Raw genomic sequence first — 24,746 nt, forward strand, 5'->3', positions numbered from 1 at the left:
TAAAGTAGAAAACAGGGAGTTAAAGAGAAGTTAAATAGCCTGTATTTCTACATCTGGACCTAACTTTGCAGGGCTATTCCATGAAGGTGGACTTGTCACCTCTTAGTGGGAAAACAAAGATCCCTATGAGCCTACGAATGCCACGTAAAGCCTGTAAAAGCATAAAGAGCCTGCAAGTAAATCCATGTTGAATACATAGTGACTCATAGGAATCCTGTTTGGCAGGTTCTCTTCTTTAGTGTTTCACACACCAAACATCAGGGGAAAAATGCCATCTGATTCTCCATAAATGTACCTAGCAAATAAAAAGTAAAATATCACAAATTACAGTGAGTCTCTATTGGCTAATCATGTAAGTGTTGTACTCTGAGTCTTAATTCTTTTTGAAGTAATAAGTTAAGGTGAACACTGATGGCTTATTTCAGTTGTTGTTAAGAAGGCACTGTGTGTAACACAAACGAGGCCAAAAGTGAATTAGAAGTAGTCATTTCACTATATATTTATTGATGGGAGATGGTTAATGACATTTTCATTTTATCAGAGTAATAGCCTGCTGCTTCTTTCAAAAACACACATGGAACAGAGCGTAAATCCTGTTTATTGTGCCACTTCCTTGGCTCATTTCTTTAGCTTGCTTTTGCCTTGAGTGATGCAGAAGAAATGACACCTCAAGGGGGATTTAGCTGAGGTAGGGAGCAGGTGAGTTTGAAAGACATTAATTTCTAAAATTACTGATGTCTAATTACAAGATGTATTTAGAGGATTGGGTTTTGCCAGGAAAGAAGGAACAGGGGCTGGTAGAAATACTGTGGTGTAAGGACCAAACTCATCAAGGCAGATGTCATACTGGAAAGCGGATGTGAATGGCCCTTTTGTTATCCCTTCATATTTACCTTCAGGCTGTAGCTGATGACACATGAATGACTGGAGTTCATGCAAAGATGTGACTCAATTTCTACATTACAACCAATGATGGTCATCATCTTTTCATGACTGGTGCTGCATGAGGATGAAGTAGACTAATTTCTGATGCTTTGTCCCCAAGAGGAGTACCTCCTCGGATGAGAAAGACTGTGATTCTCTTGACAACTGAGACTGTAACACTATTAAAAATACTTAAATTATGATCTCTTTTTCAACCTCAGTCCACCTCCTGTAAGGTCTAAACATACATGTTATGGAAGTGCTTCCAAATTTACTAATTCATTAAAACTAATTTATTATATTTTTAAGATGCTCAGCATTTCTCTCTGAGTTTGATTTTAACAGTAAGTGCTTGTGATAGCAAATGGCTTGCAAAAACTAGGCTTTGCTTTCCAGAATAAAATTAATTTGGCCCTGTATATGATAATAAAACACATTTAAGTGTTTCCATTCTTTGCACTGATTAATTTGTTTTATGTACTCTGAACAAATTTTATTTAGTCTATTCTAATAAAATGCCTTTGAAAAGAAATCCCAATGCTTTTATATATAACACTGCTGTAAGTTTTGAGTCTTGAAATTACTTGTTTGTGAAATGTATTGCTGATTAAAACTAGAAGGCTGCTCTACAGCCCTTCCTGTCGGAGGTGTTCCCACTTGCCAGTTGTGCAGTGACAGGTGCAGTTGCTGCCCTTTGCCTGAGGCTTGGGGCTGCCTGTCCACATGCTGCAGAGTGCTTGGTATCAGCATTGGCAGAGCCTTTCTTTCTCTGCCTTTTCTGGGCAGGGACCCTGTAGCATCCCAGCACTGAGAGATGAGCATTCCAGTATACTTACTGTATGTTTGTGTCATGGGAAAAGTTCCACAACATGACCTGATTCTCTGTGATATTTTCAGGGCCTAGAAGCGTTCCTTTGCAACATACTAGTACTTTGCAGTTTTTGGTTGCGGCCATCTAGGATGCTTCTTGTGAACCGTTAATGGGGTGGATTAGGCAACTGTGGCAGGTAGTTTGTCACATAAGTATCCGTGTGACATAGCTGCTTGAAAAGAAAACAACCCCTTATATTTTGGTGTACAAATGCAAACTTCTCGGTATTTGTTCTTGTGAAATTTTCTTTCTTTAGTACCACTCCAAAACAACAGTACATATTTCATTTCCCAAAGAACTCTGCTTGTTTAAAATGTGAACCATCATGTGTGTGTAATTACTACCAGATGGGCGGTGTTAGCTTACTTGGGACATGCATACTTGAAACCCATGGTTTGTTTTTTGTGTCCAGTAACTGTTGAAGGATTTGCAGCTTTTAACATGGAGGGAAACTTTGCAAAAGTTGATTAGAACTTTTTGGCCAGGCACAGCCGATCTGTGGCTTTCAAAGCGTTGATTTGCAGGTAAAGCATGAGGCTCCCACACCAGTGCCACTCCACCTGGCCAGCAGCAGGAGTGTGCAGGGAAACCTGAAATGTCTAGCTAGCTGCACATACTCTCAAGGAAATACAGAGTTTCCAGTTTGCTGTAAAACCGCTTGCTCTTGGATTTGGGATCTGCAGAGGAGCTGTGGGATGCTTGAGGAATACCCCCCTATTCCAGCTTGAGAACTGCTCAGAACCGGGCATCTTGGAGGTACGTTGTGCCTGTCTTACATGAAGATTTTGTACAGGTAGATAGCCAGGAAGATTTGTTGCTTGTGTGCTTGGTACAAATATCTCTTTTGTTCATTCTGGAATATGAGCTCTTGTAGAGCTTCCTGCTTTTAAAGCAGAGCGATGGAAACTGTTCAGACAATGATATGTCCTCACCCTTGTTTGTATCTAAAATGACCCCTAGGCTGGTCTGTTTGAATCTCAAGCTGTAGCAAAAAACAACTGGTTGCCAGGAAGAATACTTTTAGTGCTGTAATTGGGCTGCATAACTGCCAACAAAACAAACATAAATGACAAATTTCATCATTTTTTCCATTCCTGATTTGGTAATTTTTGTCATCTTGAAACTGGCATGTACTTGAACCTCGTACCTTAGACCTCATATTTTTCAATCAGTTTGTAGCAGGGCATGCCTCACCTTCCCAATATCCTTGCTGTGTGGCACACATCTCCCTGAACTTGCTTGTCAAATTTTTTAAATATGCCAAGGGTTTTTAACTGTCTAATCTTTCACATAACAAGAAATGTCCTGGTCTCCTTCTTTGTGTTGAGAGCTCTTTTGTAGCATCCAAAAGCAGAGATGCACTGCCCTAATATTGCCTGTGGCAAATGGTTTATTCCCAAACTCTATTCTCCTTCTTTCCTATAGCTTTCACATGTATGGCAGGGGGAATGTTATGGGTAAAACTCAACCTTCTTTTTAAATAAGAAAAATAGGTACCAAATAATCTACCTGATCTTGGCATAAATTCATAAATTGTACCAGAAACAATTTTAAATGGGTATGAAGACCCTTCTTGAGGCTCAGACAACTAAATAAGGATGATCCCTACTGCCAGATGATAAGGCCAAAATTGTTAGATCCTGTATGCTTCCACTTGGTTCTGCCCTTTCAATTTCCAATGTTGATTTTTCAGCTACAATCTCATTAAACATAAACTAGAAGATTACTGGGTATTCCAGCTCAAAGCACCTGTCTTTAAATTGAATTTTGAAGACAGACGTTTACTAGATTATTCAAGTACTTTTGGTATTTTACTGCATTTCAATTTCAGATTTGGGAAACTCATGTTTTCTTGGGGAAACCCCCATACTTGGAGCTTCAGTTCTCTCAAAACTTAGATCAAAGTGTGCTAAGTTAACTGCTAGTCAGTCTGACTATTTCATGGAGCCACTTAGCCCATAAGCAACTTAGTCTTATTTTAGGCTGGCAGTCTCTATGGTGAGCTTTTTCTGAATTTATTCTTTAATAGGAAGTGATGATACAAGTCTGTCTGGATTTCTTGGATTTATGAAACTATGAATGGGCAAGCTGAAGATTGAAGCAAAAGGTTAAACAGCACCAGTAAAAAGCAACAGGGCTTAAGAGCAGCAAGAAACATTAAAATAAAATCTACTAAGGCAGTGTTAGTGTATTTTATATTTTATGTTCTATTTTTAGTTTCAGCCTTTTGTTAGTCCTTGGTGTATTCTTATCTCACATGCCCTTTTCTAATCAAATTTCTTTAACCAAAAGAAAATGCAAAATGTGTGGACCATGAAGAAAGGCCTTTTGGAAAGACTAAACAAAAATGTCAGCATTACCAAAGGGTCTACAGCATGGTCTAGCCACTAGGGAAAATTTAAGATGTTTTACTGACAGAGTGGTCTGGAAAAAAGGTTACTGCAAAAGCTTTGGAAAATCTCATCAGCATGAAAATAAAAGTGCTTTGGTAAGTTAACTTGATTACAAATCCACTATGTGGTCGTGTCCCAGCATGCAAGGATGCAGCTCAAATAACTCACTGTAGCATTCATTTTCATCATCAGATGCTGTGTTCACAGTGGGAAAACTGGTGTTGAACTGGAGTGACTCATCTCTCCTTTCTGAGCAGAGAAGTGGGGAAGAGCAGGGCAAAGTCTTTTAATAACAGAGCTCTCTAGTCTCCTGAGAATTTACCATGGAGAGTGAGGCGTGGTTTTCAATCTTAGCCCGCTGACATTGTAAAAAGCCTCTAAGTGCTTAATATAAAATTGCAACACAGCTGCTTAATAACCCTACCAATGTGTCAGTGTCCAAATAATTGTTAAGACTGCTTAAACTGAGTGATTAAAAGGGACTATTTCCCATACAAGGTCAAAAATATAAATATTTCTAGTAATGGGCTGTTTCTTCTAACCAGCCTTTACAGCTGCAGAATAATTTCCTAAAACTTGCAGCAAATGAGAGTGTATAGCATAAAAATCACTCATTTTGATTAGTCTTGTATCAGACCTTAATACATGACTGGTTTCTGGGTGTTTGTTCTTGCTAGTTTTTTTTAAGAGTGGTGTATGCTATTGCTTTATTTGTTCTGCAGGCCTGCAGTGAGTATTTGCTGCCTCCAGAACAAGGTGCTCTTAAGACAGTAGCCTGTGGTCAGGCTGCGGCAAGAGTTACCAATAGCAAACAGGGAATCTGCTGTAAAGGTGAGGTTTTCCCTGGGGAAAACTGGGTGTAGGCGTGGCCCTACCAGTCTGCAAACTCCTCTACTGTGGGCAGTTATGGACAAGTATGTGTGATTTTTGGGCTAGTGCTTTTTTTTTTTCCTTTTATTTTATTTTTTTTTTTGCTTTTCCCTAAGGTATTCTACCTAAGGCAAAAGCATGCAAAGTGAGTTTCAAGCTCTTTGCGTGCACAGGCGCATGAACATAAGCCTGGGCACTGACAGCAGCAAAGCTCAGGCCTCCTGTGGCTTATTTGTGCATCAACAAATAAGGTGTGAAAGCAGCGTACAGCAAGCTCGAAACGCCTAAAAATAAGCTCCGTTACCTGCAGAGAGGGACAGTGTTGTCTCTGTGATCTCGGCTGCCGCTGGAGCAAGCGGAGATCGATCGGTCTAATGTCTGGGGCTCGCCTTTCATAAAAGAAGGGCTGTGGCTTTAAGTAATCGCTGGCTGCTTGTGCCAATTGCAGAAGCTGCAGTATCTGCCGCTGCCGGGAGCGCCCGGCGCCGCGGCCCCGCACCCTGCAGGAGGCAAGGTCCATCCAGCCTGGCGGGTCCGTCCAGCCTTGGCAGGTCCATCCTGGCGGGTCCGGCCCGGCGGTGCCGCCGCCCGATGAGCGCCGAGGGGCTGCCGGCGCGGGAAGATGGGCTGCTCTAGCAGCAAGCTCTGCCTCTATTCGCAGTGTGCCGCAGCACGGGTAATCAGTGTTTGTTTCGCAGCTTTGCCGGCGGCAGGAGCCGGCCGGGAGCAAGGTGAAGGCAGACGCGTGGACCTGGCCAGCTCCACGCGCGGCCGCGGGTGGGAGGTGGCTGTGCCCGGGATGCGGGCAGGGGGCCTGCCCCTGGCCAAGGCACAGCTCCTGTGCAAAGCAGGGACCTGCGGGCTTCTGCTTTGTTATGGTCTGTTCACAGGTTCTTTATAATTCTCTTGGTGCAAGAAACACCGTCTAGCTTAACATTAGGAACTAGAAGCAAAGGGATGGGTTGTATTCAACTTTGAACAGGGCTGTGCCTTTCCTTCATAGAAGACTGAGCATTTAGCAAAGTTTTTGGTTTTGTGTTTGAGTAAGCTTAAGATAAATATTTAATGCGTGCCTCTTTCACATATACACTATACTTCTGTGCCCTTGACAGCTATGACTTGATTTGTTCTGGAGGCTTGTGTTGCTACGCCCACCAGAAAATATATAATTAATTGCTGCTAAGTAGGATTTTAATTGTAGTGTTATCCTGGAAAAGCTTTCTTTGTTTTAAAGTATAACTACCTTAACAACAATAGAATGTCTGTATATTGTAACAGCCGAACTGTTATCCTAAATGATTCATATCTTGGCTTCTTGCTCCTGCTTCATGTTTTCCTACAGAACACATGTAAGTTAATTATTGGAAGATGCCCTGCTCAGATCACTAGTAACCAAATGTTTGGGTTTGTTTGTTGTTTTTTTCTCTGCAGAGGGAGGAAGCACTGAAGCAGCGCAAAGACTTATCTCAAGAACTACTTAACCTTCGAGGAGAACTAGGTAAGAATTTATTTTTGCATTCTTCATGAGATCAGAAATGCAGCAAAATGGAAGGACAGATGCCCTGGTATTCTAATGACAGCCATTTGATTCCCTGACTGAATTCTGCTCAGATGCTCTAAGCACTGTGGAGCCCTGACAGCGTGACCCCCAGTTCACCGAATTCTTGGCACTGATCTGACTGCGCCTAGTGGGGCCTCCTTGCAAAACATGCATCTGATGACCAAAGCACTCACTTTTTGAAAATGGGAGGACAGCTGACAGCATGTATATTTATGTTTGATCCCTAACTTATCTGTACTCTTCTAGAGATTTGCTGGCGAAAAATTCATAAACCTGTAAAATATACTGTGCAAAATCTGCATTTTTGCTGTAGTGACTTGTAGGTGGATGAGCGTTAAATTAAGGAAATGGTCTCAGGCTGATGAGATTAAGTCTTTGAACTCATCCTAGTGGACAGCTTATAATATGAAACTGAGCTATAATGTGCAGGGGCTGGTGTTGCCAACTTTGAAGCTTGATTTAACTACATTTAATGGTAACTCCATGTAACACATTTGAACTCAAAACCAGATGATCTTGTGGAATGCAAAAGTAATTGGATTGAAAATGGTAGCACTTGAACGTGAAGCTAGCATTCTGTAAAAACACACTTCTGTTATCACAAAGCCCCTTTAAAAATAAAAGCTTGAAAGCAGAAGTAGTATGTGTAGAGCAGTTTCGGATACGTCACTGATTGAGAAGTTGGAAATACTTATTTGTGCATGCTTTGAAAGTTGAGCATTGTCTCAGCCAAAGAAGTGTGAGTGTAGGTCTTGGTAGATGCAGGTGGTGCATTGAATGTCCAGATTTAATTTTTTAGCACTGATTAATAAAGGGGACATTCCCTGGCAAGTGCTCACAGTTGGAAAGTGTAGTGGGGAGGGAGGAATCTCCCTGTCCCCCCAGCTGAAGCAACAGATCACAGCTTCTCCACTTGCCGCTGTTTTTATTACCCAGTTCAGAGGGTTATGTTAAAATGCAGTTTTCTGTGGGCTTTATTTGTTGCTGCATAAAATTACAAGTGTGTGAACAGGGACAGTATTGCAAGCAGAGAAAGCCTTGTTAGCCTAAGTAGATAGGTGAGAGTACCAAAGACACTGCAGGAGTACGTAATGTTTCTTTTCTCAGAAGACTAATGCTAAAAAGCTGAGGCTTCTCTAGAGCTTGATGCTGTCTGGCATCTGTCAAGCTGCAACTTCTAACATCCCCACATATATGAAGCACCTGAATTACAGTTTTGCAGTTGTTCCAGGCAGGTCTCTGTAGGGGCTGGCTTTGAAAGAGCCTGGCCTTCCTCTGCCTTTGCATTGCATCCCCCTGCCTGGGCATCTGTGTGCCCAGCCATGCAGTGAGCTGCCTGGGGACCTAAGCCAGCTGAATTTAGTGGCTTGAAGTGCTCTTTGCCAAAGCCACCTGGTCTGGCTCAGCATGTGGCTGAAGGAGCACTGGTGCTGAAGCAGAGAAAGGGGAAGGAGCAGCAAGGTGTAGGGTTGTGTCCTGCATCAGCTGCAGCCAGTGCTTCTGCTACCCTAAGGTGAACTGGAGTTTTAGTGTGGAAACAGGCTTCTTGCTTCACTACAAAGGTGTGTTATAAACATTATAAACGAGTTGGGTTTTTTTAATGTACTTAGCATGACTTCCTGAGCAAACCTATTTGTTTACCTCCTCATGAAAATGACTTCAGAAAGATTGCTCTCAGCACAAAAAAGTCACTTTTCTTTCATAGGCTTACATCTTCAATATTATTTTTCCTTTATCAACCTAGGTACTATGTTTATCACTTACCTGGAAAGGGAAAATTTGACTTGGATGGAGAGATCAAAAGCTAGCCAGCACTTTTACTCATTACCATGTTTGTGGGTTTGGGGTGAGGTTTGGGGTACCTTCCTGCTTTGATTAACAGCCTGCTGAGCTTATACATGCAACTCCTGTTGCAACAATTTGCCATTCAGTAGGTTGATAACTAGAAAAAACTTCAAGTGCTAGTGTGCCTGATGGATGTGTAACACCTGAATGCACAGAGCTCTCAGGTGAGGATGCTGACTGACATGCTGCTGGAGGAAATTGTCAGCTCTTCCCCTCACAGAGCTGATCGTATTGGGTCAGTTCTGCAGAAACATCTGAATGGCAGCCTGGGGCTCACTTCACTTTGTAAGGTTTCCAGACCACACTTTCAGTGAAGCATTTATCTTCATGCAGCTCTTTTGTCTTAACCGCATCACACGTTTAGCCCATCTATACTGCTCTGCTCAGGATGTAAAGGGAGTGGATTTAATTACAGAAATGAAAAACTACACAGGTCTCCAATTTTATGTAGCTTTAAAAAGAATCGCGGGGGGTTTTGTGGTTGTTTAAGTTAAATTAATCATTTGTTGACAAGGTGTGAGAAAGGCATTCTTGTAATGGTAGCTTTAGCTGAAAATAATCAGCTTAAATACACAACTACTAATCAGCTTTCTATTGAAACTGTTAAATAGATATAGCTCCACTTAAGATTTCCATAGGCTATTTTGACCTAAGTACTGTGAATTTTGATTCACAGTATGATCTAGACATATGCTGGCTCAGAAATTTAAGTGCAGTGTGAATCGTGTTTTGGCCATGTGGACATGTTTCCTGGACTCCCAGCTGCCATGTTTTTAATGCCTGTTGAAGTTTGGAAATGGGCAGTCTCAAAAGAGGAACCAGGTTATGCCCATCTCAGTGTAGTCTGTGCCCTGCCTGTTGCTGAGAACATAAAGTCATCTGCAGCTTGCATCCTGCAGTTTGGATTCCTCAGTTTCTTGCTTTGAAGTTTAATTGTGCACACTCCCACGCTTCTTGATTTACCTTGCAAAACCATGTTGGCTCGCTGTCAGCCAGTCCGTTTTGCTGGGTTATTCCATGTGACCCTTTCTACCAAAATACCATTTTGTTTAATGACTTGAATATGCGTTACAGTCCCAGAACAGGCCTTTGGCAGCGACCACGTGGCTGTGCTGACCATGGGGTGGGGAGTTACCAGACAGTGCTTTCTGCTCTCAGTAGCTGGAAATGCATGCAAGGATTAGCAAGGATAGGTGTTTAGGGAATGGGCTTTTCCAAAGGGAATTCAAATTCATTAACAGTAGAGTTCTGAACTTGGATTTCCTTAAAATCTCTAGCTACAAAGGCTAAACTTTGAGGTTTGAATGTAAACACCTTAGTTCAGGGAGCCTGGGTAGGGATGTTCTGTGTCACCTGTTTCCCTCCTGAAGAAGCAAGGTTGTGTGTGAATTATTTCTAGTTACTTGTTTAATTACGTAAGTAGGAATTGCAAGACCTGCATATTTCTTGAGAGGTACAAAACTACTCCTCTAAATTAATTGCACTCCAAACTGCTTCAGAGCCTCTTTGAAACCATGCTGGATGTGATCCAGCTCAGTCCTGCTACAAAACAGCAGGTACAAAGCTGACTCAGCCTGTGCTCGCCTTGGCCCTTTGAAAATTGCCATTCGTGAGCCCTTCTCCATGGCTTGGAAAGGCCCGAGTTGTACCCTGTGCAGCCAGCCAGATGCTGATCCCATCCCTCTCCGCTCCAGTTGCTGCACTGCAACTGATAAACTAGTTTCTTCAAAATACCTTCATTCTCCTTTTTTGTTGATAAATTATCTTCAAAATGCTTTGGAGGTTCAGACAGAAGAGACTTGTGTTTTACAGATAGGTGGACTGAATGTAATTTGTTTTGCAGCTTAAGGTGATCCTTAAAAATACTTCACAAATAATTCTTTCAGTTGTTTGAGGCAGGGCATAAGTTGCTACATATCATACACTTGCTTGCTTGCTGTCACTTGTCGTGTTTGCAGCATTGGGAATGGGAACTTACTTCCTGGTAGGTAAGTGAATGCTTTAGGTATTTATTCAATCATACTCATTTGAATGTAGCATAAAGCAGCCTTTTTTTGTTTGCCTGCCTCATCTCAACTTGCCCAAGAACAAAAATATGAAGTGCGGCTTAACATCCTGTATTGTTAACCTCATTATAGAAGTAACACCAAGAGAAAGGTGGTCATAAACTTGAAAGCATGTTTGGGTAGAAGAATTTTCAATATTGAGAATCTACCAAAAGTATAAATTAATTACTAGATACATTTGAAAGCATATATATTATACGGAGAAGGAAATGAGCCTTTGTGACTACAGTAAACTTATGGTCAACTGAACATACATCTTGCAGTCTGAAATACAACGTTTGAGCAATAAAGTGTTAGTGCAGTGTAATGTCACATCATGCTAAATTCTTGAGGGGTTTGATGGTAATTATCCCTTTTCACATTCCCCTCATCTATTAAAATGCTGCCAGCTTACTGTCCTAGTGAACTATATTTTGAAATTTCAGTCCAATTCCTTTTCAAAAATCATAACTAGGTCAGTAAGTGACTTGGACAATTTAATGAAGATAACAGTTTGATACAAACCATTTAATTCAGGGTTCAGAAGAAAAAAATCCATATTTTATCTTCTTAGAGCTATGGTTATGGTGAATTTATGGGAATATAAGTTGAAAAATGTTTTATCTAAGCAGTTTAGCCATCAGGACTGAATTGGATGATGAATGGTTTTATAATTAGAATAAGAAAAAAAGTTGAAATGAGATACTGCACAGTTGTAAAGTCTTGGCTACTTTTAGTGAAAATAGAAAACAGATATTTTTAGGGAGATGAAGGCAACTTTTGTACTCTTCCCCTTCAGCAGAAGCTGCTGTTGATGTGGTTTGAATCTGCTGCAGTTTGCACTATTGTAGGCAGTTGCCATGTGCCTGTTTCTTCACACTTCTCTGTTTTATGATTTTGGCACGTAAAAAGCTTTACAATGAAATACCCAAGGTGCAAGTGGCCATTGTTAACTACTACAGGTGAATGGTAATTTGACATGTCTAACCAGCATTTCTGCTCTGAAGATACACTGTTACCAAACCTCAGGAATTTCCTGTGATTCACAAAGGTCATGGTTCTGCCCAAAAGAACCAGGCTCTTCATTTCTAACAGCGTTAAGAAGCCTAAAAAAACAGATTGATCTTGCTCCATGTTGTAATAATATAGGGAGAGACTGTTCTATGACTGGGAGGAGAGGCTGGGACAGTTGAGGGGAGGAATTATTAATGGCTCAGCTGTTTCAATAAAGAAGTAAATACTGCTTCTAGCTGCCAAATACAGCATTCTATATGCTCTATCTTTAAATCTTAAAACTGGTTAGTGTTACAGGTAAGATTGACAGAAACTTCATGGACAAATCTTTTCATCTCTGTGGTTTGACTTTTCTCTGAAATGCTGTTGGACCATTTGTTTCCTGTTGGCTTTTTTTGCTCAAGGTTTGTGGTCTAATGTGTATAATAATGAAGATGTGGAATAGAGGGGAAAAGTGCTTTAAGAAGGGGAAGGAAGCACAGTAGTAATGTACAAAAACCCAGACTATGCTCTTCAGATATCTCTGAAGTGAGTGTGAAGTTGAAATAGAGATTGTGTGTGTGCTACTGGAAAAGCACATGTTCTGGTTACAAATGTTTTTCTATCAGTTGAGTAGCCATCAAGTTTAGTTAGTCAGGAGTTTTGCAGTATCTCCTTGGAGCGAATAAATGGCTGAACCAAGGAATCATGAAAAAGGTAACTTTCTTAAAACAAGATGGAACATAGTCATAAAATCCATGATTCAGTCCGGAGATGGACTGTGCAAAATATTTGCTGCAGATATTTCAGACAAGTTTGGTTTATGGGACTTCTCCTAATTCCAAATTAATAATTCTTCAGTTGGTGCTTTTGCTGAAGCTTCACACTTCACATGCTCAGTTTCTTGCACCACCATGATACTGGTAGCCCATTGGTTGCATCCTAGTTCTGCTCCTTGTTTGGATGGCAGGGATTCATGTCAGGCTTGCAATCCACAAGGAAGTGTTGCAGCCTTCTGCTTTGTGGAGGCCAGACATGACCTTCAAGGTAACAATATTTAATTACCATGTAAGTTTTAAAAGTTTTTGTTTGCCTTTGTAGCATTAGTCTTCTCATAAATCTGAGTTACAAACTGCCTGAAGGGAAACTGATGCACTATTTTCTTTGACAGAGGTGTGGCTTGCTATTTGCTTTTTTATTGAAGTGCTTTGCATCATCTGAAGCTCTGTGTGCTGACATTTAAAGATAAGGCAATGACAAGCAGCACATTCTTTTAGCTAAATGGAGGCAAATTAATAGCTCTGCCCTTGCAAATAATTTTATGCTTGCTTCTTCCTCTGTTGGTTTTAAATGAAGTGGATCATTTGAAGCATTTTGCTACAGTTACTGTAACTGAGGCGTACAAGTTGCCTGCCTCTCAGCTCTGCCCTTACTCTTGCTGCAGAAGGTCAGAGCCATCTGCATGTGGTTGGCTGTGTAGTATCTCGGTTTGGCTTGCTGCCTGGTTCTTTGCATTATAAAGTAATCTCCCCTAACAATCATGTTTCTTCTTCCCCAAAAACATCACAATGCAGCACATATATATTCAAAACCTTTATGCCAAGGTGATTTGATAGAAATGTGAATGCTAATTTTTCCTTCTATTTCTCTTTTTTTCCTCGAAGAGAGCAGTTGTAAGAGAAGTTTGTGAAAAGAGTAAAGCTAGGGAAGTAAAAATTTTTCTTGGTGGTGGTATAGAACGTATGGAAAACTGAAATCCACTTGGGTTGCAGGAAATGTTGTGGTAGGTTTCAGTTGAGCCTCTGCTGCATCATTGCCATAATGAGAGCTTGGTTTAATCTGTCCAGATCAGCAAACCTTTCACACAGACCCAGCACAGCAGAGACTGCTGTTAAGCCTAATTCAGATACACACGTGCAGCTTGATTTCCATGCAGTACAGCTCACTCTCTTAACACTTTCTAGTTTAGCTGCAAGTTCCAAGTGATGGTAGCAGGGCCAAGACTCTTTACAGTTGCCTTAAAAGACAGTGAAAGTATCATTCACTGAGTTACTCACATGCTTTTAATGAGCTGTAGCAAAGAGGGAATCAAGCATGTGTAACTTAAGGTGCTCTGCTTGGGCAGGCTGCTTTCCCTCGAGCTGAACCCCTACTGCTTTGGGAATCAGTCCTTGAAGATCTGTAATGTATTTTTCTTAAGGTTCAAACATAGCTGTGATGAAAATTTCCTGTACTGTGTGTACAAAAATCCTTAAATCTTCTATGCTTTTACAGAGTTTATGTTTACACTGTTTGGGCAGCATGCTAAGCTGCTGTGAGGTGTGTGCATGCATGACTTCTCCTGTGTTTGGGCATCAAGTTAACATTTAAGTTAACATTTTTCTCTTAAGCAGCCAGTCATCTGACTAATTTATTTCAAACGATAGTACTAATCTGTGTAGAAGCAGTTTTGCTCAAGGTCAGTGACCACACACTTGTGTTAGGGATCTGTTTCACCTTGCTTCCAGGCTTTGGATGCAGCTGGAACTGCCTAAGGTGTTTGCTGCAGTCTTATTAATAGTAGGAAAGTGATTCCTCCTATTCAGGCTTGGCTGGCTGGAGATAGGAATGCTAAATTTCAAACTCAAAAACACAAGTCACTAACTAATGTTTTGCGTTTTAACAGCTACAAATGTGGGGAGACAAGCCTAGACAATCTTCTTAGCATACCTGTGTTAATACAAATGTAAAGAGAATTATACAGCATTTCTCTTTCCTTAATACTTTGCACTTTTTGCCCAAGACTATTCTGTATCTTGCATATTTAAATATCTCAGACATGCAGACATTAACAGCACCTTTAAGACTGGCAGTTCTGTATTGGGCTGTCCATGTCAGGCTAGAATTGCTTCTCTGCTGTGTATCTGAGAACGAATAACAATGAATGTCTAGTTTCTGGATATTAAGCCTTTCAAATTTAGCTAAGTGGTTTATATCAGAAACTAAAGTACTCTGATAAATGCGCTACTGAAATAGAATCAAATTAGGTGAAGTAGCAAATGCAATTAATTTTTGTATTGGAGCACTTCAGTGTCTCTCATGAGACATCCATTTTTCTAAGACATGACAAACTGTCACACTTGTGATTTCTATGTGGGTTCATGGTTTAACTAGATTCAATTAATTCTCAGTATAAGAAATAGCGAATCCAATATTTTTGCAAAGATATTTTTATGTGTCCTTGGAGGTGGCACGAGTTTCATGGATAGATCATATCTGTCTTTGTACAACCTTGTTGCTGTGCAGTGTGTTTGCTGTCTTTAATACCTGTAAATGAAGATGGGACATTAGTATTGAACTGGATCCAGTTACCTTTTTTCTCTTTTTTCTTTTGACATCTTCAGTAACCACTTCTGCAGCTTGTGAGAAATTGGAGAGAGACAGGAATGAACTGCAAGTTGCTTATGAAGGGTTTTTGCAGAAGCTAAACCGGCAGCATCATGAAGACTTAGCTGAGCTAGAGGAGAGGCTTAAACAGTTTTACACTGCAGAATGTGAGAAACTCCAAAGTATCTGCATTGAGGAAGCCGAAAAGTACAAAGCACAACTCCAGGAGCAGGTATGTAATATTCAAAGTAGAAAAGTTCTTTAGCAATTGCTTTCTGTTACAAATGAGCCTTCAGAGAATCCTGGGTTTTCTAATAAGAAAGTTATTTTATTTAAGTTTACACTCTATTTTATTGCAGCTATAAAAATACTACACTAAGCTGTGCAGATCTTAAGCTTATGTTTAAACGTGGCAGAGATTTGTTGCGTTTTGCCAGCTTCAATAAATTTTAGAACTCCACTGGATGTTTGAGGCAGCTTGAGCTTTAAGATTAATAGAAACACAGTGCCCTCTGACCTTGCTTTGCAACAACTCCATGCATGTGACAGAGGAACACATCATCCTGTTGGTAGTGGTAAACTTCAGGCATCGCTCTCATTTATTAAGTGTTGTACATGGCTTAGCTTCTCCTATTAAATCCTACTAGACCATTTAAAATGTGCTCGATGTACTACATAAAGCCATTGAAACAATGCTTTAACAGGGGTTGATACATGTAAGGGGAGAAAAATCATGTTGTCATATTGCAGGTGGACAACTTAAATACCACACATGAAAGCTTTAAGCTGGAACTCGAAAACAGGCACTCAGAAAAAGTAGAGGAGTTGAAAAAGGAGTATGAATCCTCTTTTTCAGGCAAGTATTGTGTATTCAAATACATGTGCTATAGAACTGCTAGTCACAAACAAAATATTCAGGCTTTTTGATCAATATGTCCACTTCATTGTTCTTAGTGGCCAGCTATCTTTAAAAACATGGGCTGAATTATTTCCCTTGGAACTGACAAACCTCATCTTACATACAGCAATAGCCATGATCCCACTGTAGTTGGATGAAACTTTTAAAACAGTTTGAGAGGAGACTTTTTCTTTCAGTAATGGCTGAATTACCCTCAAAGTCTCAAGTGACGTAGTAATTCCTCCTATCCCCTAGTTCAATAAGGAGCACCTCAGAATTAAAACTGAGGATAAACTGTAAGGTTGTATACTTTCCAGAATGGCATGGACATTATACACTGTGAACAGTACACTGGGATAAAAGCAGTTTTTCAGGGAGAGGGTGCCCAGGTTTAAATTACATTGCATCTCACTGATTTCAGTGATGTTGATTTCCATCCTCCTTCCAACTCCACTTAATAGCCAAATTTCCAATGATGCTTTTGCGTCTTTAAAAGTGGTGACACTTCACCCTTGTCAAAGAGCAAACTCCTCTGTGTGGCATCTCCACAGTAGGAAAGGAAATGTTTTTCTAGAAGCTTGTGGAAGACATAATTTCAGTTTTTGGTGTTTCCCTCCAGAAACTCAACTTTTGTCAGATATGGCTTGTGCTTAATAAATCCATTTGTTGCATGCAGCTGAAAGCTCTCAAAACTGACATGCTCTCAGCTAATGAAATGGATATGTGAGGGGACAATCAAACCTGAAGTAGCAATAAATCTGATTCTTCATACATGCTTTGCATCAGTTAATGATAAATGTTCTTTCTGTGTTGTCATTGACTCCCCATCTGTGCATATGTGAATGGGCTCGCTTTACAGCCTGTTTCTTTTTAAAAAGAATTTTCACTTATGTGGTATTAAAAATCCACAAAAATAATTTGTTTCAGAGCTCAAGAGCACCCATGAATCTGAAAGGAAGTCACTTGAAGACTCCTTTAAAGAGAAGCAAGAATTGCTGGAGGTTTGTTAAGGGGGCTGGGATCATTGCAACAGTCTAAAACCTGAAAGGTAGTTTGGAGATTTGCACTGATTCTTGGCCTAACTATACCATATATTTTCATTTCAGAAAAAAATTGAGGAACTAAAAAGTGAAAATGACTCTCTGAGCGAGAAGCTGAAATTAGAAGAACAAAAACAAATAGCCAAAGAAAAAGCCAATCTTGTAAGTTTGATCTTCAGAAGTAATGTGGATGAGCAGATTTTGCCTGGGTTTATTGCATAATATGAAAGGTTTGCAATCAAGCCTGATAGGGTTACCATATTTAGTAACATTTTATGTAAATGGCTCGCCTGCCAGAAGCTTTTCGCAAGCACAATGATGCTGTATATGAACTTTACCATTATAAATCTATAAAGCTGTTGAGTATCTAAGTCAGGGATGTAGATAATAGCCTAAGTTAAATTGAAGACCTACATGTATGCAGAAGTTGTAGCATAGATTTTTTTCTGACACCTGACAACTGTTCTAATGGTGATATCATAAGCTTGAGCTTGAATCACTACTACAAAACTCACTTCATGTACTTGAGTCTTTAATGCATTAGTCAAACATCAATTCATACTCATTGCTGATTTATGCTTCAGATAAACTTTTGTCCTGCTTTTCCTCCCAAGTCTGCTGTTATCTCTGATGCTCCTGGGATAGAAATGTGCTTTGAGAGAAGCTTTTTGTGCACTGGGAGGGTTAGATACAAACATGCTTATCTTACCCAGAAATAACTGAAATACCACTAGTATATCTTGTTCTGCAAAGTGAAATTCCATGGTTAAAAACTCACCTAGGATGCCTCCAGTAGAAGCTGTCCTAGTTTTCACTGGAATTTAATTTGTTTGGGTTTTTTCCTCTTACTCCTTATTCTGTTGGCAGGACAGAGCTGCCACAGGAAGAACATGCAACCACAGTATGTTGCTGTGGTTGTGACAGTTTGAACTGTGTTCCATAGGTGTGCTCAGATGTTGTTTAAAGTCAAGTGCCTTTGCGTAGCTGCAAATGTGCTTTGCATCCTGATAGCGTAAGACACATCATAAGCTTGAGGCTTCTCTGTGGAAAAGTACCAGTTTGACTCAGCATATTCTTCTGTACTAAACACAAATTCTGCACTATCAGAATTCCCAACATCCCTTTGAGGATAGAGATGTATTTCCAACTTTCTGGTATCATTGAGATAGCATTACTTGCTATTCCCAGCTTTTTTCCCTAAAAATGTATGTAGGCTTTTGAGTCTTTTTATTTGCCCATGTGTTCTGCTATGAGTAGCTCATGTCGGTGCTCAGTTTTAACTTCAAAAAGACATTTTAAGACCATTGGGATAGAGGAAGGAAAGAAAAAAACTTGAATATGGAACATAATGTGAGTTGTGTTTAAACTTCTCAGGATTGCTTTTCTCACTAGCTCCTAGCTTCCAAGTCACAAGAGGGAGGAATGAATTGTCTGCTGCCTTCACTGAGGCAGCACAGCACACTGTTCAGAAGGAGTTAAACAAGAATCCCTCATGCAACAGTCCTTAAAAACAGGCAGAAGAAACAACTGTGTATGAGCAGGTTACCTGTGACATGCACTGATCTCTGTCCCTGTGGTACCATGGCCCGCAAAACTGCAGGCATTGCCTTCCAGTGTGAGGTTTCTGGTGTGGCAGTGAAGCTGCTACTCAGTGCAGTGCACCTGTATTCTTATCCAAATACACTAAAACCAGTTTTGCTTGATTTTGAAGATAAACTTAGATACACAACACACTTAATCATTGATGGATTTCAGCTTGTGTTTTACTTGGGCTACCTGGAACTGGACTGAGATTTGCTTTATTTCTCCTTACTTTTGCCTGTGGCTTTGCCTTTGAAAAGTAGAGAATGTCTTTTATCTGACTGTGCCCTGTCTCCCTCCTCCCCCTCCACCTTGCAGAAAACAACACAAAAGAGAAAAATAAAAAAGGAGTCCTGACTTGCTGTATTGTAGATGTACAGCAGTGCAAGATTTGTATATGCAATTGCATTGCCAGGCTTTAGGAATAATGTAAAACAGAAAACTGAAATTCTGCTTGTAAATCAGCCATCTTCGGACTCAAACCAGGGAAGGTCAGCTACAGTCAAGTTCAGAGGTTAAACTGCTGGTGCTTTTTTGAACTATTCCAGTGTCTGAAAACTCTTTAAATGTTTACTCTAATTATCTCTTGGGATGGGTTATGAGTAATATGAAATAAATTTTGGAACTCCTAGCCTTAAAGGGAGCCTTTGGGCACTCCTGTGAAACCAGCTTCGCTGTGTTAAATGCTTTCCTTTGACTCACGAGGGTTTTTCATGTCTGTGCATTGTTTTCTGAACAGTTTCTAAGGAAAATTGCAACTGTCCACTTACACCAAAGGAAAAACAAAGTCATAGAAGAAAGTGGTATCAGATCTTGTTATGTATTTTAAACTGTTTGACTTGATTTCACTTAGAGCAAGAAACAGTTGTTACCATAATTATTTTCTTGCTTTTTCTGAATAGCAGAAAAACAACTAAATTGTTCCTGAAATTCAGGTTACTAAACAAACTCTCCGGAAATCTTTCAGAAAAACCCACAGATTATGTACCTGGAACAGGAGCTGGAAAGTTTGAAAGCAGTGCTGGAGATCAAGAATGAGAAACTCCATCAGCAGGATATAAAACTAATGAAGATGGAAAAACTGGTGAGTGTTCCTTGGGGTCTGGCAGACTGGGGCCATGTCTCAGAGTTGTGTTCTGATAATGAACTTGGGCTGGTCAGACTTAAATGCAAGAATTAATCTTTTTTGTTTAAAAAGAAGCATGAAATCATGATGGGACATGATCATGTTCCCTTTTTTTTCTTCCCTCTCTTCTTGTTCATCCTGAAAGAAAAAATCCTTACATTTTGCTCAAGTTGTATGTAACATTGCACTGTCAGAAAAACATAAAGGAAATTATCTTAACAAGAAGGGATCAAATATGAAATGGAATAAATGTTAATTAGCTAAGGTCAATCATTTTAGCTGTTATGTTTAAGCTACTACTTCAACTGTGTTGATTTGCTCCTGACCTGTGTGTAATTCCACATGAAAAGGCAATTTTGGGGGCAGAACTTGGCATACTGTCATTTGTGGCAAGACAGGGTCCTTCTCCTGGGTGGGGCCTTTGAACACTGCTGTAATACTTGTTTAAGCAAAATTTTAATGAGGAAGTACAGAAAGAGGTTTGAATACAAAGGAATACATTCATGTCAGCTGGCTCAGTATTGTACAGCAGCGTATGTTACCCTGGTCTGCAGTTACTAATAAATCACTATCAAACCTTCATCTTCTCTGACAGATGTTGGCCATGGTATAGAAGCCCTTGGACCATCCAATAATTTTTTCAGTTTTTCCTTAAAATGTAGTGGAATCAGGAGAGCCAACAGGGAAAGCTGTTTGCACAGGGGAGCTCCTGAATTTATCATGTTACTGTGTTACTTCTGGACAGTCTTCTGTTTGCAAGAACTTCTGAAACTGCTGCCTGTCACTGGCAGAAGTTACTAGTATGTGCAGATGAACTAACAGATCTCTTATGCAGTCCTCTTTTGTTGGCATGTAATCAGCAGAAGTGGCAAAGTGCCCATGTTATGCAAGGATAAGGAAAGTAGGATCTATTAGACTGTTACAGAACATTAAGTCATGGTAGCAAGTCAGTCTGATGTTACTTCAGGTTTTCCTCTCTGCTGTTAACAAGGTCTACAAACTCCAGGTTATGAACATCTGTAATAGCTCAGTATCTTGATGAGTGAATGTATGGGTTTTATTTTAAACTGTGACCTCCTTTCTAAGGTGGAGAACAACACAATCTTAATGGATAAATTAAAGAAGGTTCAGCAAGAAAATGAAGAATTAAAAGCTCGGATGGACAAACACATGGAGCTTTCAAGGTGACAAACATCTATGGACTTCTAGATGTTCTTATGAACCAGGGGGAAGAGGTTACTGTGATGAGAAAGAAAATTCTGTATAACTATCAGTGAATGCATTTTGTGATACTCTGTAAAAGAATACATCCCCCCTTGTATCTCTACAAATGTGCATTCCTTTGTAGAAGAACAAGCAGGAACAGATTGTAATAGGGTAAAGGCTCAGTATGTTCTTCAGTGCTCAAAAACAACATTTCAGGGAAGAAAAACTAACTCAGAAATATCATCATACAAAGATTGTCTCTTTTAAGTGTTACTGGCTTGTGAGCTAAACCTGTGTTTTAACTGCTTCAGTGAGTGATTTGTCTCCACTTTAGATCAGTGTGTTATATTTAACAAATAGGAGTTATATTTATCCAAATTGTGTTATATTTAACAGTCACAGTATTATTTAACATGAATAAAATAGGTTTGAGGTTCTCCTAACACCAGATTTTGCTTAAATGGATAGTCAGACTCTTCCAGTTTAAAGGAAACTGCAGCTTCTATGTAGAGCTAAGCCTGCAACAAGACCCAAAGGCTCCAGCACAGCCATTTAAAAGCATCTGTCATTTTAAGTAGGACAAGTCTTGCTTTTCAGATGCTTTTTCTGACCTTTAGGGATGTTTGTTACTAGGACTTTCTTCTACTTTCTGCAAACTACCAGTTTAAATCCAGCAAGGATGAGAACATGCTAAATCCTTCTTCTAAGGATTGAATTTAGTTGTGAGCCAAGCAGGGATTTATACACTTTCAAACCTTTCTTCAGCTATTAGCTGACGCCTCCAACTTGGGTTATGTGTCCTTATGTAAATCTTCTGTTTGCAGGCAACTTTCTACAGAGCAAGCTGTTTTACAGGAGTCACTAGAGAAAGAATCAAAGGTAAACAAACGCCTGTCAATGGAAAATGAAGAACTTCTCTGGAAGTTACAAAATGGCGACCTATGCAGCCCAAGAAAACTGTCTCCCAGTTCTTCATCTGTGCCTCTTCAGTCCCCACGAAATTCTGGTAACTTCTCTAGTCCTGCTGTGTCACCGAGATGACATCTCTTGAGAGGAAGAGGGGATTGCATTTCATTTCTGATCTGCAGAACCAATCCTAACTTTAATCACAGGAGCAAGAGCTATATTAGCCAACTATGACAACTAAATGTAACTGGAAACTGTTTGGTGCAAAATGGCGATAGGAGACTGTGAATATGGGAGTAAGACATTCACTCCTCCCAAAAAGACTTGTTGATGACCTCTGTGGACATTGTTGCACAAAGCACTTAAAGAGCAAGGAAAGACTTGTTTGTTGCCTTTTCACCCAACTATAAGAAGAAGCTCAGGGGCTTAGAGATAAAGATCACATCTTTATAATATGTTCCTTATCACCGACACTTTTTTAAGGCTGTGTGTGTGCGTGCGTGTGCTGTGGATGGAATGGATGTAACACACTGTGCGTGTGTCTAATGCTGCCTTCTTTGCTGTGTACATAATAAAGGACAAAAGCTGAACACTATACTTCATTTACTTTCTTGCTACTGACAGTATGCATGCTTTTAAAAGCAGAGTATCCTTGCCCAGAAATGAGGAGAAACTGCCACTCATACTGTAGGTTAGTTTCCTTCAGCTGTTTCTGTCTTCAGTTCAGTAAATAATGGCATGGAATGCTTTGTCAACTGATTTAGTAGTGTCTTGGCCAACCTGCATATGCACAAATTTGAATTAATTTTAAAACCAAACTGAATTGCAGCCATATTTTGCAACCATATCTTGGTTTTCTGTCCATGTACAACTCTGCCATTTATGAGGAGACCTTTTTTGCAGGGTACAATGGATTTTGGCTTTCAGGTCAATACGGTTGTAGTCAGAACCACGGTAGCCCTCAAGATCAGTAGTTTTTATTTGAGTTGCAGGTTTAGAAGTCGAGACTTAGCATCTTACCTGCTGAAAAGGAATTGCTAATTTGCCCAAAGCAGCATGCCCATTCCTGAGGATAAGCTAGATGTAGATTGGAAAGCCAAAGCAAAATATGCAATAATTGTCACTAGATGCATTCTTAACCAGTTCCCAAGAAGAACCTGAAGTAATTTGTGAATTCCAGTGTAGCTGGTGACACACTTACTTTGCCTTTTTATGCATTAGAATTTGTATAAACATTCCTCAGGGCTGGCTAAATTCAACTGAGAAAGAGGGAAAAGGGGGTATCTGTATATTTCATCTTGTTAATTCTGCCATACTGTCCCCTCTTAGACTGCAAGATATTGGTGTTTTGCCAGTATTTGGTAAAAGGTCCTGTGCTACAGAGTCCTTAGAGTAGGTGGGGGGAAACTGTCCTGGTTGCTGGAAAGGAGGATGATGAGGATGTCAGCACTTCTGGAAATGTCACATGCTGAGCTTCAGCTTCAACAGGGTAATCATGTAGCCTTGCTCCACCCTTGATCAGACCTGTTTAAGATGTCTACTCTGTACCTGCTACAGGTGCAACTTCAAATTAGTATTACAAAACACTATCGATGCTCACAGTAGCTTGGGTGTTACAGTAGGGCCAGGAGCACTGTTACGCTACTGGTCAGCGAATGCTGTTAGCTGGACATAAAATTTGCCATGACAGTTACCAGTATCTGCTGAGTTTCCCTGTGTTTTTTAGTAGCTTGGGGACAGGAGTCAGGGGGATGGAAAGCATTTAGGGAACTCAACTAGAGAACCACTTCAAACCATTTTACCTGGCTTGCAAAACTTTGGCTAGTAATGTGGAACACAAGACATAGAAACAAGACTGTTAACAGTGCTCATACAATAAGTAAATCTGTAATAAGACTTGTGATTGACTGTTTCATCATTAATTTACTTAATCTTTCATAATGTACAAGTTAAGGCTGCCATTTCTATGGAACACTATGCTTTCTTTTAATCCTTTTTAGGGCACTGTACATACCACTTACTAGTGGTGTCAGTACTTCATATGGTTTTCAAATTTTACTATGAAAATCCTATGTTGACTACAGCTTGGCTTAAAGTATCTCTTGGAACATTCTTCTTTTCTATGTCAGAGATTTGATTGCATGTATTTGAGCTGAATGCGTTACAATAAATTTTTTGTACTGATGGGAGGATTTTTCTTCTGCCTTCTATTAGTCAAATGATCTTAGTCTAAGGAGGAACATTCCTCCAGCTACTAAAAACTCCTATTGTGTGCTCAGCACAGCAGAACAGCAATGATGAAGCTTCACTGCACAAATTGATGTTCAGCTAACCCTTAGAAAATGTTACCCTTGCTACTCTAATGTAGTAGAAGTTACACAGAGCTTGCTTGTAATTATTAGCAATTCAGTTTGACTTGGCTATTTTAAAAAAAAAGAAGGTAGATAATGGGACTCAAAATGTCTGGTAAAGGCATCTTACACTGGACTCATTAAAATGCTCTCCTTATTCAGGAAATTTTGTGTGTGAGAAAAGCCACAGTTAAGAGTTTAGCACTCTAAAAGGTAATGTCACAGGAACAGTTGTCTAGCCACTGGTAAGAAATTTATTACATTATTTGCAATGTAATGCCTCAAATAAAACATGCAAGAAGATTGCATACAAATGGTTGACGGTCAAATACAACACAGCCCTTCATGTAACACAGCAGAGAACCCTTTTCCAGGCTACTGGTACAGAAAAGTAAGTACGGTATAGTAAGTAATACAGAGACTGTTAATTTGTTGATAGTTTCCCTCCACAATACAGGAGACTCCTCATCTCTTAAACTGCTTGCAAGTAAAATCTCTTGATGCTATTATGAAGAAATGAAGATTTCTTGTATATAGAAATCAGCCTATAAAAACACCTGTTTAGCGTTTGTCCTTTCGGTCTCAAAGAATTAAATAATTCTGTTAATCTGTAAATACTGTTGTAATGTTTGTTTCTGTTTTGAGTATTATTATTTCAAGCTTCAACTTAAGTACCACGTGTTAGCAAAGGCTTTGTTCAATCCAGTTACTTTTACATATTTTGAGGTTTTTTTCTTTAGTGTGAAATCTCCTTCATGCAAAGTTAGAAG

General features: G+C 39.8%; 1 protein-coding gene across 6 annotated transcripts in view; it reads left to right on the forward strand.

Moving 5' to 3' along the window:
- MTUS1 (microtubule associated scaffold protein 1) overlaps nucleotides 1–22,220 on the forward strand; it is a 122,249-nt gene extending 100,029 nt beyond the window's left edge. For 5 of the 6 annotated variants that reach the window (XM_071556387.1, XM_071556386.1, XM_071556388.1 and 2 more), the window contains 8 exons: nucleotides 6,490–6,556; nucleotides 14,886–15,100; nucleotides 15,619–15,724; nucleotides 16,694–16,767; nucleotides 16,873–16,968; nucleotides 19,355–19,471; nucleotides 20,600–20,697; nucleotides 21,544–22,220. In XM_071556387.1, coding sequence (XP_071412488.1) covers nucleotides 6,490–6,556; nucleotides 14,886–15,100; nucleotides 15,619–15,724; nucleotides 16,694–16,767; nucleotides 16,873–16,968; nucleotides 19,355–19,471; nucleotides 20,600–20,697; nucleotides 21,544–21,760 — 990 coding nt within the window. In that variant the 3' untranslated portion in view covers nucleotides 21,761–22,220. Of the gene's footprint in view, nucleotides 1–5,535; nucleotides 5,735–6,489; nucleotides 6,557–14,885; nucleotides 15,101–15,618; nucleotides 15,725–16,693; nucleotides 16,768–16,872; nucleotides 16,969–19,354; nucleotides 19,472–20,599; nucleotides 20,698–21,543 lie in introns of those variants that run through there. The other variant, XM_071556391.1, reaches the window with a different exon arrangement.
- Nucleotides 22,221–24,746: the final 2,526 nt, after the last annotated feature.

Source organism: Pithys albifrons, chromosome 5, assembly GCF_047495875.1.
Source record: "Pithys albifrons albifrons isolate INPA30051 chromosome 5, PitAlb_v1, whole genome shotgun sequence".
Classification (NCBI taxonomy): domain Eukaryota; kingdom Metazoa; phylum Chordata; class Aves; order Passeriformes; family Thamnophilidae; genus Pithys; species Pithys albifrons.